This window comes from Mustela putorius, unplaced genomic scaffold (genome assembly GCF_011764305.1).
Source record: "Mustela putorius furo isolate JIRA1106 unplaced genomic scaffold, ASM1176430v1.1 tig00000174_pilon_pilon_pilon, whole genome shotgun sequence".
NCBI classification, from domain to species: domain Eukaryota; kingdom Metazoa; phylum Chordata; class Mammalia; order Carnivora; family Mustelidae; genus Mustela; species Mustela putorius.
Window position 1 is genome coordinate 10,197,766 of NW_025421304.1, and position 19,952 is coordinate 10,217,717.

Genomic DNA, 19,952 nt, shown 5'->3' on the forward strand with positions numbered 1-19,952 from the left:
ACCAGCATTGGTCTCAGGTTAGATTTGCCAAAGAGATGCAGGCACAGGAAATCTCAAAGCTGAAAGAGAAGAAGCCATCACACGCTGGTGGCAATTATGGACATGTGGGTGGAATGTGGAGTTCAGCCAGTGGCTTGCAAGTGTCCTTCTGAGAATCAGCCACTTTAGTACTACCTGCTGCAGAGGTCACTGGAGCCCTTCCAATGATTGTGTAGCCTCTTATTCCTGTATTAAATCTGTGTAAGTTCTAAATATGTCGGGTGGCTTCTGTTTCCCTGAGCAAACCTTGCCTGACACATGACTCAAAAGTTAACCAAGTAGACATCTAGGCAAACATAGGGTGGAACCAGAGGACCAAGTTCAAGTCCCAGCAGAGGACTTCACATCCTAGGGCAGGTTCTTTTTCCTCTCTAAGCACAGTTTCTTCTGTAAAATAGAAAGAGTGCCTACCACAAAATGTGGTTGGGAAGATTAATGAATTAACCAGGCACATAATGGCTGAGAACTGTAGGTTTCTCAACACAAAACAACTCCATCCAAACCCCTGTACTAACAAACTTAACCAAACTTGAGCATGGCTTCTAGTGGCTCAAGGCATGTCCCTAGGAGGACCCCAACCTCTGCCTGAGAGAGGGAACTCGGTTTCCCATCAAAATGCCTGCCTAAGAGAGCTCAACTACCAGCAGGAAAAGTTACTGTTTGTTACAGCCAACATCTGAGGGTATGTCCCCGATCTCTTTTTCTCAGAGCACTTATTAAAAAGTGCTCATAGTTATGCATATGAAGTTTCTACAACCTAAAGCATCTCTCCCAAGAACTTGGGAACCATGCCTTTGAAATGTAACCATCAGGAAGGATATAGCCTCTGTCTCCCGGTCTCTGTGGAAGATTAGAGTCCTAACTTCGATAACAGCCAGCAAGTGGACGCTGCTGACCTCATCACGTTCACACCCTCCAACCATTGGTTAACTTCACTCCTATGAATCTACTGAGCCCCCAGATTCACTCTCCCTTTAAAATGCCAAAATCACCTGTGCACATATCGGAATGGCTCTCAGCTCTTTCCCCTGACACCCATAGTGATTGAGTAAAATGTGTTTTCCCTGCTTTCATCAATATCAGCTGTGCTTGTATTTGGTGTGGCCTCCCCACCCCCAACAGAGGGTGCACATTTTACATGAAGCAAAGTGAGAAGGAAAACAGCTACCAAAGGCCGTATCACTAAGGTGGAATGCAAAGCACTCTTGAGGACCTGTCTGGGGCAGAAACCTCGTGCTTTTGTCCGGAGGAGACTACGCATGACTCACTGGTGTAGTGACCACTCATTCTGTGAGCCCAGGGCGCCAGAGCTAGGAGGGAGCCCTCCCCGCCATGTTCTGACTCTCAGAGGTCCTCTCTAGTGCTCTTCCACTTATGGACTTGGCAACACCAGGCTCTGGGCTTGTCATCCGGTTCCACAACCCACATTCTGACCCTCATGGGGCCCAAGGAATAGGAAGCTGCCCAACTCCATTCCAGCCCACAAAAACACACTTAATTCCCACCATGACACTTACCCCTGAGCCCTGCTCCAGCCAGTGGCTCAGCCACCAGGAGTTGAAGGTCGTGAGGAAGATGATCACCACCATGAGAAAGAAAACAGTGGCAGAGATCACATAACCTAGGGAGGGAAAAGAGGGGTGCCACAAGAAGGTGAAGGGCAATGGCTGATAAAGCTGCTGAGTCCTCCCAAGCCCTTGGATCTTCCTGACCTGCATCTACTTTGGATGCACGGGAAGACTGGAAAAGGGCTGGGTCCCAAGGTTAGAATGTCCAGGAGTCAAACCCTGACTCTACCACGTACAGGTTATGCTAGCCTGGGCAAAGTATCAAATGTCAGTGACATTCCACTTCTTTACCCATGAACTGGTGACGATTGTCATACTAGCTGCATGGGGTCACCCTGAAGATGACAGGTGAGAATGTGTGCCGAACACCCAACCCCGTGCCTGGCACAAAAGCGGTATTCTAGAGTAGTTCTCCTTATGCATGTCCGGAAGGTTCAATCTCCATAAGAAAAACAACTATCTCTCTCTTTTTTTCTTTGGAGATTTTATTTATTTATTTATTTATTTATTTGAGAAACGGCAAGTGTGTAAGTGGAGAAAGGAACAGAGGGAGAAGCGGAGTCCCCAGTGCAGGGCTTGATTCCAGGACCCTGAGATCACGACCTGAGCCGAAGTCAGATGCCTGACCAATGGAGCCACCCAGGGCCCCCACAACAGCTTACGTTTGATGTGGTATGACTATTATGAAGTAAGCGACAGGCATAGTACTAAACGTAGGCATTATGTTTGAGTTTGTTATTCCTATCCCCATTTACTGGGTCTCCGGTAGAGGAAAAAACTTGCCCAAGGTCTTGAAGGTGGTAAGGGGTAGAGCTTGGATTCAAAAAAGCCAAGGATGGGAAAACCAAGAGTGTATTCCCTCCTTCAGCATCTGTCCCCTGATCCAGCACTCTATTTACCTATCCAGTCAGTGACCCCATGCCCGTATTTGCTTTTTTTTTTTTCTTTTTAAGATTTTATTCTTTAAGTCATCTCTATACCCAATGGGGAACACAAATTTATAACCCTGAGATCCAGAGTTGCATACTCTACCGAGTGAGCCAGCCAGGCAGCCGGCCTATATTTCTTTCCTTGAATTCAACCCTTCCTTAAGCTCCACTCAAGGACCACCTGTTTTTTTATGACATGGGAGACTGTGCCTGGCCAGAGATCTTTCTTGCTACATGGTGAATGCAAATGTTGTAATTCTCCAACTAGGGTTCCTCTCCCCTCTCCCCTCTCCCCTCCAGAGCGGGGCACAGTGCCTGGCCCATAATCAGTACTTTGAAAATACAGGTCAATTGGTTGCTGGATTCATTCATACATTCACAAGCATTTTCTGTTCCCCATTCTAGCTAAACACTACATTCTGCCCTGCAGGGGTGCCCACAGTGGAAGGGATAAGAATGGTGATCTATGCATAGCCTACTCCTTCCTCCCCTAGGCAGGTAGAAAGAAGATACACCTTCATGGGATGAGGTTCCAAAGTTAATCAAAAGTAAAAAGTTGGCATGGAGTCACAGTTACTTTCAAAAGTCTCTTAAATTGGGGCACCTAGGTGGCTCAGTGGGTTAAAGCCTCTGCCCAGCTTGGGTCATGATCCCAGGGTCCTGGGATCGAGCCCCACATGGGGCTCTCTGCTTGCCAGGGAGCCTGCTTCCCCCTCCTTCTCTGCCTGCCTCTCTGACTACTTTGATCTCTCTCTGTCAAATAAATAAATAAAATCTTTTTTTAAAAAAGTCTCTTAAATTACTTCAAAAGTACAGTATCACATACTTGTTTTATGTTTATAACAATGTAGAGTTATATTTATATGAATTTGGTGATATCTACCATTTAGTAAAGCAACTTTGAAACTTCTAGTTCTCATCACCATGAGAAATGTATTTTAATACATACCAAGATAAAAGGTTCGCCAGTGTCACTATATGAAATGCATACAGAAATTTTTCCATTCTGTTCTATATTCTTTTAGTGCTGCTTATAATCCACTCGAATGATTTCACAACCCCCTGGTGGCTCAGGACTTAGAGTTTGAACACTACTTAAATAAACAGTACTGTATGGACTGTATTTTCTTATTTTCTGTATTCGTGATGCTGCGGCAGGTAGTTGGGGCCTTGATCCTGGGGAAACTGCTCCTCCCACGACTGAATGATTCCTAGAAACAGCAGATGACTCCCTGTGTTGTACAAACCAACCAATCCGAAGCCCACCCTCCCAACCACCTCCTCATCAAAACCACTGAGGGCCAGATGCCAGCTAACTAGGCACCAATCCTATAGCCCAGAGCCCCCGCCCCCAGACTTATTCAAACTAGATAATCCTAAACTTACTCAGCATACCTTCCCTGCCTTACCTACTCCTTCCCACAAAAACTCCCAGCCATGTTCTCCCTTCCCTCTGCCTTCTGACCAACCTGGTACTTCTCCATGTGGCCCGGCATGGCAAGCCATGTCTCCTGTTTCTAGGGATCTGTGAACATAAACTTCTCCCTTTGTGATAATAATTTCCATGTCAGCATGTCTTACCATACCTGATTATAATAAATCCCAGGTACATTTTAACACAACATGAAACCTAACTTCAGCACGGACTATGGTGGTAGGGTTACTATCATGGACTGTGGATGAGACTGGAATTGTGAAACCATGACAGGCATGACTCCCCTGCGTCTCCCTACTTTGCATGACTACACACATTCCCGTCTGACCCAGTTTCAGTGACAGGACCGGTCAGAGAGAGAGCCCCGGGGCTGGCATGGCAGCTGGCAGATCATACCTCCACCTGCCCGGATATAGTGGTGATAGATGCTCCATCTCAGGGACCCTTCTTCCATCTTCTCCTTCCTTGTGAGCTGATTTTCCAGCACTGGGTGAGAGTAAGAGAAGAAGGAAATGATATGCCTCTCAATCACTTGCATGTCCTTCCAAGGTCAAAAAGAGATTTTACAAAGCCTTCAGCCCCTGGCTTCCACCTTTTACCACCTTCCTCACCTTCCAGCTCTAGTGCCTCACCCAAGCCCAACTGCAACCAGCATATTTCCAGGGAAGACTCTGCTTGACCTAGACTCCAGAGCCCAGAAAGAGGTTTCATCCCCAGCCATTCAAAAACCCGGGGGTGTCTGGAGTTTCCAAAAACTTGATGGGTTGGGAGAAGCAGCCAGAGAGAATGAAGAAAGCAATGATCCAGGACCAGAAAACTGGTTTCCAGAATGGTCATTACAATACTGTGCAACCTTGGGCGAATCCCTTAACCTCTCTATTTCCTCATCTGACAACTGGCAAGCCTATATCGAAGGTTGCTAAGATGCTTTGCAGCAATACGCTTCTGAGATGTCCTCAGAAAACAACTGTAGCACTAACTCAGGCAGACTCTTGTCCTAGAACAGGGCAGGGAAACCAGTGCTGAAGTACCAGTAGATGCTGCTAGTGACGACAGCAACAATAGGAAGCAGCACTGTGGGGTCATCTGTGGTTTCTGCCTAAGGCTCTCTCTTCTTCTAATAACTCCCTAACTTCTCCTGGGGAGGAGGACTCTCTTCCTGGAATTTTAATCTTGAGGGAAACTACACGAGGATGGGAAATATTTGGAGTAGGTTTTCTTCAAAGAGATTCTGCAGCTATTCCTGCTATTTATACTCTGAAATTGCTGAGGCTTAGTTCTCCAACTTTTCCTATCATTCTGTGATCTACACCTGTTCCTTCCAATATTTTTCTGCCCGGATCATTTTCTGACCTTCACAGCTGAAGATGCTCTTGGTGACAAGATCTTCCAATAGGCCAGACCCTATCCTGAGGCCTCCATACACACCTGACTTCATCTTATCTCCATGGCAACACTGCAAACTTACCTTCACTTTTGCAAATGAGGGTTCAGAGAGGTTATGTTGCTTGGCCAAGGTCACAAAGCTTTGTAAGCAGATAGCTAGAATTCAAATCCAGAACTGTCTTCCTGCCCTGCTGTCCTGTCTTAGAAAAGAGCAAGGCCCTGAGCTTGGGGATATCCAAGACTGAGCCCAATTTATTTCTGAATTCTAATGCTTTTTTTTTTTCTTCAATAAATATGTAATGCATGAATGTCTTACCATTAAATTTATGCTGCTTAGGCCAAAAAACTACACACCCTACCCCTGCCTTTTCCTCTACACGCCCTTAGCTTTGCCTCCCACAGCATTCACCTCGGGAATCTTCGGGCCTCCTAACCAGCACAGTCCACACCCCACAGCCCTCAACTACATGGATATTTAACCTGTATATGGGATGTCTAGGATTCTAGATAGTAAAGGACATGGTCCCTTCTGGGGTCCAGGAGGAAATGCCAGGACCTCTGGAGGACCCAGCTAGGCTGGCAGAGGTCCCCCCCCTGTTTCCCAGCACCATTACCAGCACTTTCATGGAGAGGCTCTTCCTGGCAGCTGGTCTGGGCCTGCCCTTGCACCTGAGGGTCTTCTGCTGGCTTTGCTGTGTCCTGTGGTTTGTCCTGGGGAGAAAGCACATGCCATGAATGCAGGGGCTGCTCCTCTCTGGGGGTAGTGAGGGCGGGGCGGGGCGGGGTGGGGTGGGGTGGAGGTCACCTGTGTCCGCCCTCCTCCTTGCATCTCTTGGATGAGTTTGGCGTATCGCCCCTTTTTCTGTATTAATTCACTGTGAATTCCTTTTTCGCAGATTTTCCCATCTTCTAAGAGAATGATCTGGTCACAAAATGCTAAATACTGAAGAGTCAGAAGAAATAAGGCCTTCAGTAAGCATACGAAAAGATAGTCAACGTCACCATTCAAAAGCAAGATGTGAATGTAAATCATAGTAAAATGTTATTTTATATCCCCATGTTGGCAAAAGTCTTAAAACATTGTATACGTCCAAGCGCAGGTGATGACGGGAGGTATAGGGAACGTTCATGAAAGGTAGGTGGTGTTGTAGATTAGTGCAAAGACTTGGGAAAGCAACTTGATAATATCTAATAAAGCTAAATATTTAAACAATTATGAACTGGACTCCTAAACCTTTGCCCCCCAAAAGTCGCAAATGTGCGTAAAGACATCTATAAAAAGATGTACGCCAAAGGGTTTTTTCTGTAAAAGTGAAAAATGAGAAACAACCTTGACGTCCATCCTAGAAGAATAAATTCTGGAATATTCAGATATCGGAATGCTACGCCAGTGAGAATCAAATCAAGTTGCATGGATCGACATGGAAGATCTCGAAAATACAATGTCAAGTGAAACAAGCAAATTAGAATGTAAACTATCAATTATATAAAGCTTTAAAATAAGCAGAAGGACACCTTATCATGTCTAGAGATTTATACACGTGTTCTAAGGGTATGGGGACTTGCACGAGAATGACCAACAGCAAAGTTAGGGGAACAGGAGGGAGGAGACAATGCAGTCTGAGAGGGGATCTATGTTTGTACCATCTGGGTGGCAGACACATGGGTTTTCAGTAGATTATTTTATAAACTGGTTTTTTTTTTAAGATTTTATTTATTTATTTGACAGAGAGATCACAACTAGGCAGAGAGGCAGGCAGAAAGAGAGAGGAGGAAGCAGGCTCCCTGCTGAGCAGAGAGCCCAATGTGGGACTCGATCCCAGGACCCTGAGGTCACGACCTGAGCCAAAGGCAGAGGCTTAACCCACTGAGCCACCCAGGTGCCCCTAAACTGTTTTTATGTTTGAAATGTATTGTCCCCACACACACACAAATAGGCCAGAATGGAAAGAGAGGGATAAATAATTATAATGTCTTGAGGCCAAAACCAAGCATGGAAATACCTAGGATAAAGGTATTATGAGAGGCAGCCCTGCCCGCACACATCACTGTACTTCATCAAAGAACATGAGACTTCAGGAGCTCTTCTCTGAAAGATTTTTTTTTCTTTTATCATAACTTTAAAAGCAGGAGCCAACCCACAAAATCTTGAAGGAGACCTTCAAATCTGGTTTCAGTTTTTACCAGCTACAGAAATCTCCACGTGGAAAGGAGAAGAGATCCAGGTTTTTTACAACGTTCCTCAAATGCTGAGGTCCAGCCTGAGATGAAGGGGCAGCCACTGGGAGATTGTTACGGAATCAACGGCAGAAACGTGAGGATCTACATTAGCCATTGGTCGTGGCCAGAGCCCTGGAAGGGTGGTCACCTGCAGCTGGTGGGTCACCAGAATGACTGTCTTCCCCCTGAGCGTCTTCTTAATGCACTCCTCAAAGATGTGCTTCCCCACATGGCTATCCACAGCGGACAGGGGGTCGTCCAGGAGATAGACCTCACGGTTAGAGTAGACAGCACGGGCCAGGCTGATCCTCTGCTTCTGTCCCCCAGACAGATTGAGGCCCCTCTCCCCAATCTGCAAACAGATAGCCAAAGTCACTGTGTCTAGAAGATGAGCCCAGTGAGGTGTGCTCAAACCAGCCAGGTGGCCAGATGTGACAGACTGAAATCCCTCAGTGCATACTCCTGCACACTCCTCGTGATTGGGCACCCCTGGTATTTGAAAAAAATCTTTTTCCAAGTTTGCTTAGTAGGGAATGAAAACACTGATTTTCAGTTAATTACAATTTTTATAACTCATAATTAGATGCAATATTCCTAAACCCTTCAACATCTCAGATGACATTTTAAATCTTTAGCAATTTAGATAACAAAACAAATCATTCCTAAGAAAGAGCCTCTCCTTATATCTTTCTTGGGTTTTAAATCTCTGTTGACAGCAGCTGTCGACTTGTGAAACCATCAGTCCTCGTCGTCTAAGACTGTTTGCTCTGCGTACAGCCCACTCCATAGGACAGGGCTGCAACGGCCAGAAGGGGCTCTACTGTTGCTGTCATGGGAAGGGCCACCTTACACAGCACCTTATGTCAGGAGATACTAAGAGCCATTAACAGGCAAAGAGAATTATTGTGCAGCGTTGCAGACTATCATGCCAGGCATCTGCTGCCTGGCCCATCCCTCGGTCAGACCTGAGGACAAGAGCACCAGGGACTAAGTCCCATTCCCGCTCTACCATGAACTCTTGCAGTCTCTATAGAAAAGAAGCAGAGTCTAAAGAGCAGCAGGGTGACCTCTTGTCACTGCTCTGCCTCTGGTTCACCACTGTGTGTCCTTAGGCTGGTTGGCCCAGGTGAAGGCTTAGTTTTGCATTCAGTCCTCACTCAGCCTATGCTTACTAAGCACCTACTGTGCTCTCATGCTAATCTAATACCCACTCTGGCTGGGCATGTTCACAGTATTCTATATGTATCAACTCATCTAAACCTCAAGTGTGATGAGGTCCATACTTGTGGATGCCATTCTATAGACCAGACCTTCTTTCTGCTAAACCCTGACCAAGACAACTGAGCACTCTTACCTCAAAGATTTACAGACCCACCTTAGAAGGATAATATAAGCACTGAACTCCAAGAATTACCTGAGGCGCACCTAAGACAGTGCATTCAAGTTGCTACAATAGTCTTTTGCACCTGGTTAAATACTCAGCAGACAGACATAATAGTTAATAGGTAAGACCAACAATATTGCTTTTATCTTTCAAAGGTCTTATGTAGATTAAAGGTGTCTACAAATGTGCAAGATGGTGAATTACCATGAAAAGATAAATCATATTGCCATTGGGAAGCCATGGCTCCTGTTCCCACTGGCAAAAGTTGAGCTGGCCAGAGGGGGCAGGGTGGGACTTGGGAGAGGGGAGGACATGGGGATAGATAGGAGGTTTCTCATCTTCACAGGTTCTCCACTGCTTCTGCTCCAAAAGGAGGAGTTTGAGGTCAGCTCCCCATCCTTGTGGGGTAAGATAGGTTCTTTGCCAGCTTTTACTGTAAGATGAGCCCATTTCCTCCCTGGGTGGGGAAGGTTTTGAGGCAGCCATGGGCTGCTTTGGGGAAACAGCCAGAGTCCGCCCTCCACCCACTTCGGGAAGCAGCCTGAGGACCCCAGTAAACCATTACAAAGGCACCATCACAATAGAGACAAGGGATCCTCGCCTCCCACTCACCTCTGTCATGTCTCCAAAGGGCAGAATTTCCAGATCACGGTTCAAGGAACAGCAATGGAGTACCTGGTGGTACCTGCAAAGGACAGAGACCTAAAGGGACAAGGGGCCCCGCCACAGACCTTCCAGCCTTCCCAAGTTGGGAAGAAAGAGTTCTTGCATACCATGCTCAGAAATTTGGACTTGATCCCGCACTTAATGGTAAAGCATGGGAGGCTTTTTGTATTTCTTTCTTCCCCTTATTTCTTTCAATCTAATACGTGCACTTAGTAAATATTTGAACAGAACAACAACAACAAAAAGATACAGGGAAAAGCAAGTCTCTCTTATCTTTAACTCTCAGTTGCTTTCACAGAAGCAGCCACTATTACAGTTTCTTATGTATTCATTCAGAAATAATGTGGTCGTGTACGTCTGCCTGCAGCAAATATAGGTTTGTATTGTTTTAATGACACCATAGTATTTTTGTTATATGGCTGCACCATAAATTACTTAACCAATGTCCCTGTGATGGACATTGGGGTTTTTTCTAGTCGTCTGCTACTGTGAAAACTATGTAGTGTGAACACTCTTACACAGGGGCATTTGTGTTCATGGGTGACACTCTCTACACATTAAATACCTAGCAATGTTGAGTCTAGCAATTGGTGCATTTTTATCTTTGACCAAATACTTCGAAACTGCCCAATGAGTTGTATCCTTCTGAAAGTAGAGCAATGACAAGGTGAGAGCTATGTTTTGGGATGACTACCCTGGAGGTGGGACCCAAGATGGAACAGAGAAAGAGAAGACCAGAGACAGGGAGCCAAGGGCAGGGGCAGTGGGAACAGTCCAAGCAAAGAGATCACGGGCAAGAACTGGCAGTGGAAATGAAGAAGAAGAGAAAAAGACAAGACCTCTTTAGGAGACAGAGTTGTCCAAGGTGGGTGACCAATCTGTTGTGAAGTATCAGAGGACACAAGGCATTGGGCTCACTGCAATACACAGTTCAGTGATGCCATTAAACCAAGTTGGACAACTTTGGAAGAGAAGCAGGCAGGATGGGGGAGCTCATGAGCTGGTGTTGGACCCAACGCTGCGCAGCCCAGAGGACAGCCAGCTGGAGACGTCATACAAACACATGCCCCTCCGAGTTGCTACTGGGAGCAGATTGCACCATCAAGCAAACAGTCAAAGGAGGCCAGGGTCCACCAGAGTTGGAAGCACAATGGTAAGCATTCGGGGCAGCTTTTGTACATCCTCCGCTGAACAGACTTGGCTCCTGACATTCAAGGGCGTGTCTCTAGCAGGTTAGCCCCAGACTCTGGGTGGGAGAGGCCATGAAGGGCAAGGATGGTGGTGGGTGGCCCACCAGACCATGAATCCAAAATGTTTTCTTCTACATCACATGACTTCATCACCCCATTTGTTTTACCTTTTGACTTGGAGGTGGAGAATGAATGAATACAAACGAAGTTTAAATGTTTTTTAAAGGGGGAGAGTTATTTTGACTCATATAACAGCTAAGCATGATGTTCCTGACAATGACTGGGTTCAGATTGTGTTTCACGAATATCCTCCAAGCTTTGTGACTTTAGGCAAGTTATTTAACCTCTTGGGGCCTCAGCTGACTCATCTAGAAAATGGTATGATAATAATCTTTCTTTCACAGTGAGGATAAAATGTATTAATGCATATAAGTGAGTTCACAGCAAGTATCAGCAGATGTCAAATTACTATTAGCAGCGGGGGGATCCCTCCCATAACCAGCCCCATGCACCTGTGTCCTTCTTGGACCCTCCCAGAAACTTACCAGGCCTTGTCATACTGGCCTCCCATGAGGATGTTCTCCCTGACGCTACCTCCAATGATCCAGGCCTGCTGGGGGACATAAGCCAGGCTTCCGTGCATCCCCACCGAGCCCTCCAGCAAGTGCATCTGCAGCAGAGTGAGTCTAGCCTTAGGAACAGGCAGAGGAACAGGGGTAGACCCTGCTTGGCTCAGCAGCTGCAGGGCCTAGGGTGCCACTCCTGCCAGGATCCTGGGGCTCTCCTATGTAAATGGGACTTTTCATATGGTTCTCCCAGACCCACCAGTGAGTCTGAGGGAAAGTCCAGGGAACATAGGGAATTCAGCTAGAGCTAAGCCAGGCCAGGTCCTGCTGTGACTCGAATCCAAGGTCTGCACTGAGGACACCTCATACTTTTTTTTTTTTTTCGCTTATTTCCCCAGTCCCAGTCTCTAGCAAGTGGTGCCTCCATGCTTTTCACAGTGAGACAGAAGGTTCCAGGTCATCTCTGACCTTCTGTGAATATCAACAGAATTATTGCCAATGTCATTGTGCACAGATGGGGAAATATTCTTATTTGGGGGACACCATGATGAAGTAATAAGTGGGAAACTCTCATAATTTCTGTAATTTAAAATAGTTCTACAAGGGCACGGATGGCTCAGTTGGTTAAATGTCTGCCTTCGGGTCAGGTCATGATCTCAGGGTCCTGGGATTGAGCCCCACATGAGGCTCCCTGCTCAGCAGGGAGTCTGCTTCTCCCTCTCTCTGTGTGTTCTCCCTCTCTCTCTCTTTCAAGTAAATAAATTAAAAATCTTTAAAAAAAATAGTTCTACAAAATGTGTTTCTATGTAGATGTGGCAAAAATGCCAATGCTATCAACTGTTGAATCTGGAGATGGGTATATGGGTCTTTTATGTCTTCCTGCCTTTCTGTTTGATAAATTTAAAAACACAATTAAAAAAAAAAAAAAGGCCATAAGCCCCATCCCTACCACCCCAGCATCAGATATCACCATACCGTGCCCCTTCCTCCTTATGATTCTATGCTTCTTACTTCTGATTTGGAGCCAGGCTTTAATTAATAAGAACAAAACTTAAAATGACATCTTTTTGTTTTTCCTTTATTGGATGGATAGTTACTGGTTTATTTCAAGAAGAAACTTAGGAACCACTAGCTGCATGGAAAGGTGGACTTGGAGGGAGGCTACCCAGGGAGTGTTGCTGTGGGGAAAAATGAATCTCTGACACCATGTGGATCCAGGTTTCAACCCTGGTTCCCACCTCACCTGCTCTGTGACCTCGGGCAAGTCACTTCTCGGAACCTCATCTGCTCACCCATAAACTAGCCATAATGGCTGTGCTTTCCTCATGTGGTTGTTTTCAGGTTGAAGGGGGAAATGGGATGCTCTTAGCACAGGGCTAAGCACAGAGCTCTTAGCACAGGGCTATGTTTACTGTTTCTTAAAAGTAGAACCTTGTCTTCCCCATTGCCAAGAAATTGTGCACGGCCACCACATGCAGAGCATGAAGAATTGAGCTGTCTGGAAAAAGTTCTATGGACAATATGACCACATTCTAAGGAGATGATGAGTTTGGCTATACTATTTGGGAGAAAGAGCTGAGGAAGGAGCTGGGTAATGGAAAAAACTTGTTGTTCTCTGAACAGCATAGGCAGAGGAATGATGGGCAAAGAAAGGAGGGGGCAGAGAGAGCAGTCCAGGACTGGGGAAGCCTGGGGCTAAGGGGGTAAGTGCTGGTGAGAACCCCCTTGGGGAGGTGGCCATAAATTCAACCCAGGTGTTGCAGCTGTTTTAAGGTATGGTACAGTGAGAGTTGTGCAATATGACCTCAATTGTTTAGGGGAAACAGGTTGAGTTTCCTAGAAACTGGAGAGAGTGGGCTGAGCCACATGTCTGCTTAGGTGCAGACTAAGCAGACCTCAAGAACATCCACTGACGTGGAATTGGACAGTTCGGATCTCATAGGCAAGGGCACCCAGCAGACACGTAAATTCTATGGTTGGAGCGTAAGACTGTCCCATCCCACACGGGAGGGTCTCCTCTCCCCCATCCTTCCTTCTTCCTCCTCCTTTCTCCCTCCACATTGCACTCTTGATGCTGTCTCACAAGGGACCCATGTCCCATTCTGAGATGGGCTTCATGAGATGACTTTTATCATCATATTAAACATTGAAACATGCTGTATCATCACCCTGTTAGCTGGTTGATTACAAAGAGGGTGGGGAGAGCACAGAAAACAGGTGAGGGCAGACCCCCAGCGGATCTTGGGGGTAGCCTTCCTGGCTGGAGGGTGAGAAGGAGGTGTATTTATAGCACACCTCCCCCTCAGTGCGTACCTAACTGCTCTCAATTTATAAAAGGTGTATTGGATCAGACCCCATTGAGGAAGAAAGCAATGGTGTGACTGACTGGGGGAACTCAAGCTTGGGAATCCTTGGACCGCCCATGAGTGCATATACATGTGGTCACAAGTCACTTACCTCCCCCAGGATGGCTGACAGCAGGCTGCTCTTGCCACTCCCGGTATTGCCACAGACCCCTAAGGTGGTCCCCTGCAAAGCCAAGGAGGACAGAGTGGCGTTGGAACAGCACAAACTCTCCCACTCACCCAGGGAGGGTCTGTGGTTGCACACCCGACCCCAAAGCCCCTCAGACAACCAAAAGCTCAATGCCACAACCTCCAAGGAAGGAAGTTGCATGGAGATCATAGAGAGAAATTCATGGATAGAAGATCCTTTCGGGCAAGAAACCCAAATTTCAGATCTGCACCTATTCTACTCTATGATCCTAGGCACGTCACTTAGCCTCTCTGTGCCTCAGTTTCTTCATGTGTAAAATGGGGACAGTGAAGCCAGCCTCACAGAATTCATGCCTACTTTCCCTCATTTATTCATTCACTGCTCCCTCAAAGACTGTTAGAGTTTCTCCCACGTACCAAGTAGTGAAGAGAAGAACTCTCATGCTACATTCTCGTGTGGAGCCATGAACCATGAAATAAGCCACAAAATATATAAACAATATCAGATGATAATAAATGATTTGAGTAAAACAAATTGGCTGTTATGAACCAGAGCAAGTATAGATGGGCTGGCCAGCAAGGTCTTCTTAAAGCAGTTGTCACTGCAACTGAGATCCGAATGACAGGAAGGAGACAGACACAGAAAGATCTGGTCGTTCCAGGCTGTGGGAGCAGCAGGGACAAAGGTCATGAGACAGGCACCAGGTTGACTGCCAAAGTGCTATGGGAAAGCTAGTGTAGCTGGTGTGGGGGGGACTAACGGGGAGAAGAGATGAGAGCTATGGGCAGGATGATCAAGGGATACCTGGGCTATATCTTAAGTGCAGCAGGAGGTCACTGAAGGGGTTTAAGCAGGAGAGTGACTTGAATTGGTTTATGGTTTAGAAAGAGCCGTCTGTCCACTGCATGGTAAAAATAGTAAGAGGGCAAAAGTGGAATCAGAGGGGCTGATGAGGAGGGTCCTAGAGGAGCTGGAATAGCATGATAGTGGATTTAGGAGAGAGCTGATGAGTGTCACCAACGGACTGCGTTGATGGGAGGGAATGCAACCAAATTTGACTTGAAAGTGCAGAGGTGAAATTTAAACAAGAAGGGAAGCTTGCCCTTGCAAATGTTAGTCAGAGAAGAAGTCAGATGAGGTGAGTTCACAGAACAACCAAATTGGCATATACTAGCACCTTAGTCAATGTTAGTCTCCTTCCCCTTCTCTCCCAGCATATAGCTTTCTATTCTGGGTCTTGTTATTACAATTAATTAATTAATTAATTAATTAATAAAAATTCTGGATATCAGTTCATTTCCACCTAAGAATGAAAGGTTTCCTGTGCTTGCCCTCTGTGAACAATTTGTATTTAAAAGAGGTATTTAGAGATGCAGTTTTTAGCCAAGGAAACAGTAGAGTGCCAGGAAGCTCAAGCCTCGGGCCCCGAAAGTCTGGCAGCCAGCCTTCCTGTGTGGCCTGGATAAGGCTACCTTTGACACCACTAGGTTTAATTTGTGCAACTTTGGGGCTAGGCTGTCCTTTGTGTCCTCTGGCCCGAGGGCTCCTGGAGCTGGCTGCGCACTGGTCATCCCCTCGGGAGTATGCCCGTTCTTCTCCATCTCCATAGCTCCATTTACAATCCCCGGGCAGGTCTGTCGCCATGACAAGGTGGCGTCCTCCAAAACCACTGCTTTGCTGGGATCTTTCAATGCCTGGACGTACAAAACAGGTCTCTCCTGTAAGAAAAATTTCTGTACAGACAAAAAGAAAGGAGGAATTCAGTTCTGCAGTCTAATAAGAATGTCTGCCCGTTTCACTGGCCTGCCTATAGGTCTGGTTTATAAACTCCTAATAAACAGTAGAAGTCTGAAGAATCACCACTAGTTCAGAGGGAGCCAGGTTCTGCTGGTGGGAATTCTGAATCAGGGTTTTCCAAGATTTGGATCATGGGGCCACTCTTCGATATCTGCCTACTGCCTGCTCTGTTCTTTTCTGTTTGGTTTTACATGGGTGACAAGACGTGTCAGACAGACGTGTCACTTTTCTAATTAAATTTCATTCTTAAATATTCAAAGTAAATATTCAAAAATATTCAAATTAAAAAAGAATATCCTGCCCTTTTGGCGGGAAATTGTTTGGGGCCATACATTTCAAAGTGTGACCAGGAGCTGGTCACTCCTCTCTGTGTCTCCATCTTCCTGACTGGGAAACATACATGAGGGCAAGCATTAAAAGAGGCAGCTGGGAAGTATGATCTCACTGCACTTAAATCATAGGCACACGTCTCTCCCTGCAGATTTGCTAAGAAAAAGATATAGAAAGATACGTCTTGACATTTTGGACAATGGCTTTATCTCTAGATAGTGGATGTTGAGCGATTTTTATTCTCTGTAACTTTTGGCACAATCTGAACCTTCTACAATGAGTGCACAGGATTTTGCAAAGATAAAAGGCTATTTTCAAAATTAAAAAGGTGATCTCTTTTTTTAAATTGAGCATCAGAGGTATGTTTGATTAGGTTAATTGTAACATTTGAGTCAAGGCATACAGTCATCATTGGGAATTGCAGGAGTCCCTTTATTTTGTTTAGTTAGCTGGGCACTTACTTGTTTAGTTATTTTTAATGACATAACCACTGGGTAACCACTGATGGCTCTCATTCCTTTGCTTAAATTATTACCACATATATCTTAATTTTATTAGTTAAATTTTGAGTGATACACTGGCTTAATGAGTCAGTATGACAAGCACACATCTGGATATTAACAAATGCTGATAAATGGGCTTAAAAGGAAGAAAAACAGGAGGTCCTTTTACCCCCAAACCCTCAAATGTATTCTCAAACTCTAATGTTTACACCATTCAGTGCTTTTCACTTGTTTGTAGCAAACAGCCCAAAAGAAAAATGGTCCGGGGGCATCTAGGCAGCGGTCCTTTAAGCATCTGCCTTTGGCTTAGGTCATGATCTGGGGTCCTGGGATTGAGCCCCACGTCGGGCTCCCTGCTCTCTGGGGGGCCTGCTTCTCCCTCTCCCTCTGCCTCCTGCTCTCCCTTCTTGCGCTCCGTCTCTGTGTCTAATAAATAAAATCTTAAAGAAAAGAAAAGGAAAGAAAAATGGCCTGGAGACCCCTGCTGAGAGTGCCCACCTGGGTGCGTTCTCTAGAACCCCAGTGAGTAGGTCCACAGCTCCAGAAGCCAGCTCACCTCCTACCTGTGGTTGCTTACAAGGAGGGGTCCTCCCTCAGGGCTCAGGGCTCTCCTTTCTGTGCCCTTGGAAACTGGGAGGCCAGAGTTCAAAAGCCAAAGGCATTTGGGAGCTGGGTTATAGCACCAAGGGGTACAAAGGAGGGAGAGGGGATCATTCCTCCCCCTTCTAGCCTACGGGTCTCAAGGTCAAATGTCTATAGGACCAGATAGAAAACTTCAGTGGCTGAAACACAAGGATTTGAAGATACCCTGATGAGACAGCTAGTGTCCATCCAAGGGGCCACCCTATACTGCACCAGCCCCTGGAGACAACCCCAGGTTCAAGTCCTTTGCTCTCACCATTACCATTCCTGCTCCCTTCTCCACCACCATAATGACACCATCCCTAGCCAAAAGCTCTCTGACCTCTGAGCTATCTCTCCAGGCATTTCTTCAGCAAACATCCCTACCCACCCTTCGGAGTTCAAACCGTAGCTTCCTCAACTCTGCCCACCCTGCAAATGAAAACAGGCACAGAGGGGAGGATGGGAGAGCCTAGTATACCAGCGGCCAGAGAGAAGGCAGCAGGGAGCCCTGCTCAGCCCTGCTCAGCAGTGGAGAAGTCTGGGGAGCTACTGGGGCTCTTCATAAGTAATGGACTGTCTTATCCTTCCTCAAACAAGCCAAGTTCATTCCAGCCTCAGGGCTTTTGCACTTCCTAGTTATCATCACTCAGATCGAAAATCACCTTAGCAGAGGGGCCTTCTGGGTCCAGCACACCCAGATTTGTCCCAGCCCTTCCCCACATACTCTCTAGAAAATTACACTGTTTTACTGACATCATAGCTCTCCATGTGATCTGATGTTATCTTCTTTGACCGTTAATTCACTTGCTAGTTTCCTGTTTCTAATACCAGGTTGTAAGTTCCTGAGAGCAGGGATCCCATTGGTCAGGCTCACAGTAGTATGTTCTGTCTCAGTACTTGGCAGGCTGTGGGTATCCAATAAATACTTTTTTTTTTTTTAAAGGATTTTATTTATTTATTAGAGAGAGGGCAAGAGGGAGAACGAGCAGGAGTGGGGTGAGGAGCAGAGGAAGAAGGAGAAGGAGGCTCCGCACCAAGCAGGAAGCCCAAGGAGGGCTTGATCCCAGCACTTGGGGGTCATGACCCAAGCCAAAGGCAGACACTCAACTGACTGAGTCACCCATGTGCCCCTCAACAAATATTTTTTGAATAAATGAGAGAGTGAATAAGTTGGGAACTACATGCATTAAGTGAGATGACTTTGTAAATTGGTTTAGATAAGATTTTTTATTTTTTAGAGGTTTTATTTATTTATTTATTTGACAGACAGAGATCACAAGTAGGCAGAGAGGCAGGTTGGGGGGGGGAGCTTCAGGGCTTCTGGGGAGGTCTTAGGACAGTCCATACAGAGACAGGGGGCGGGGGGAAGCAGGCTCCTTGCTGAGCAGAGAGCCCCACGTGGGGCTCGATCCCAGGACTCTGGGATCATGACCTGAGCCAAAGGCAGAGGCTTTAACCCACTGAGCCACCCAGGCACCCCTAGATAAGGGTTTTTAAACTCAGTTGCTTTAGGAGCAAGACCAGCCATGGAAAAAAGTGAAGTAGACCATTACTAAGAGGATAAATGGTTGGTGAAACAACCCCAGTGTCAAGTAGGGCACAGTGGGGGCTGTAGGGTATACAGTAGGGCACAGGGGAGGCAGCAGGAAACTTTATCCCACTGCCTCATCTAAGTAGGACAACTATCACCTCAACTCCAGGTGTTTGTGGCCATGGGGAAATGTGGGTCCGATGTTCCCAGATCTTTTGATTATTCAGAGAAAATCCAGAAATCTGATTTTTATATAGAATTTCCAGGTTTTTAAATGCAAGCAACAAATACGATTTTTTTAAAAAAGCAAAACCATCAGGGTAACCCTGCAGACCTCCTGTCTGAGACCTGGTTTGTATGGACTGTCCTAAGACCGCCCCAGGGCCCGATTCCTCTGTGTTCCCAGCCCCCATCGCAGCCTGGGTGCAAGAGGTCCCTGAGCTGGCTGACCCCTCTCCGTGGAGGTTGGCGTCTGGCTTAGCCTAGGGTCACATTCAGGAGGAACATTACGATGACTGCAGGCAAGCGAACACCCAAACAGAGAGCCACGCAAACAGTCCTCCAACCACTAACTTACCTTAAACCTCTCTGCCGCGGACTTGGAATTCGTGAGGCCTTTTACTGCAAAGGGCACAAAGAACACGGACAGCCGCATGGGAATCAAGGTGGCCACCGTAGTGAAAGCCTGGGCAAGGAGGGGAGGAGGTGGTGAGGGGCGCATCTCTGTTCTCTCTCCACCCCCCGAGGCTCCCCTGCCATGGGAGGGACAGAGCCGGTATTTTGAGGAGACTGGAAAGAGCAGGGAAGGAGCACTCCTCTTAAGGTCTCTGTGTCTCTAGGCCTGGCTCCCCGGTGACTCTGCGACTTTGGCCAGGTCCCCTCTCCTAACGAGCTGCGCTTTCCCGTTGGAATAGGGTCAAAATCATCCGTGGGTACAGGAATAAAGTGTAAGAGAGCTTGTCTACTGTCAGTGGAGCTTGATACTGTTACTGCCATTACGATCCTACTCAGCCTTCCTTGCCTTAGATACTCGTTTCTAATATTCCAAATGTCCCTGCACTTCAAGGCTAATCCATGCCTCACTCTTCTCCTGGAGACTTGCCCTGACAAAGCAGACAACTTCTCTCAGGATCTCAGAATGTGACCTGAAGTACCTCGGGGGACTTTCCAATCCATGCCCCACCTCCACTCCCTTCATCCTTCACTGTGTGAGTACAGGGTGACCCTAAACTCCTGCTGAGACTTTATCCTATAAAAGCCCCTGTGCCCACCCTCAAGCCTTCAGGGG

At 46.6% G+C, this 19,952-nt stretch overlaps 1 protein-coding gene across 1 annotated transcript in view; it reads right to left on the reverse strand.

The window, feature by feature from the left end:
• The window catches only part of ABCC11 (ATP binding cassette subfamily C member 11), a 67,679-nt gene that overhangs the window by 22,021 nt on the left and 25,706 nt on the right, over positions 1–19,952 (reverse strand). Inside the window, exons 10-19 of the mRNA XM_004744123.3 lie at positions 19,242–19,349; positions 15,352–15,612; positions 13,841–13,912; positions 11,363–11,487; positions 9,574–9,646; positions 7,726–7,929; positions 6,163–6,300; positions 5,972–6,068; positions 4,368–4,457; positions 1,557–1,660 (exon numbers count right to left, since the gene is read on the reverse strand). Of these exons, the coding sequence (XP_004744180.1) occupies positions 1,557–1,660; positions 4,368–4,457; positions 5,972–6,068; positions 6,163–6,300; positions 7,726–7,929; positions 9,574–9,646; positions 11,363–11,487; positions 13,841–13,912; positions 15,352–15,612; positions 19,242–19,349 (1,272 nt within the window). The remainder of the gene's footprint in view (positions 1–1,556; positions 1,661–4,367; positions 4,458–5,971; positions 6,069–6,162; positions 6,301–7,725; positions 7,930–9,573; positions 9,647–11,362; positions 11,488–13,840; positions 13,913–15,351; positions 15,613–19,241; positions 19,350–19,952) is intronic.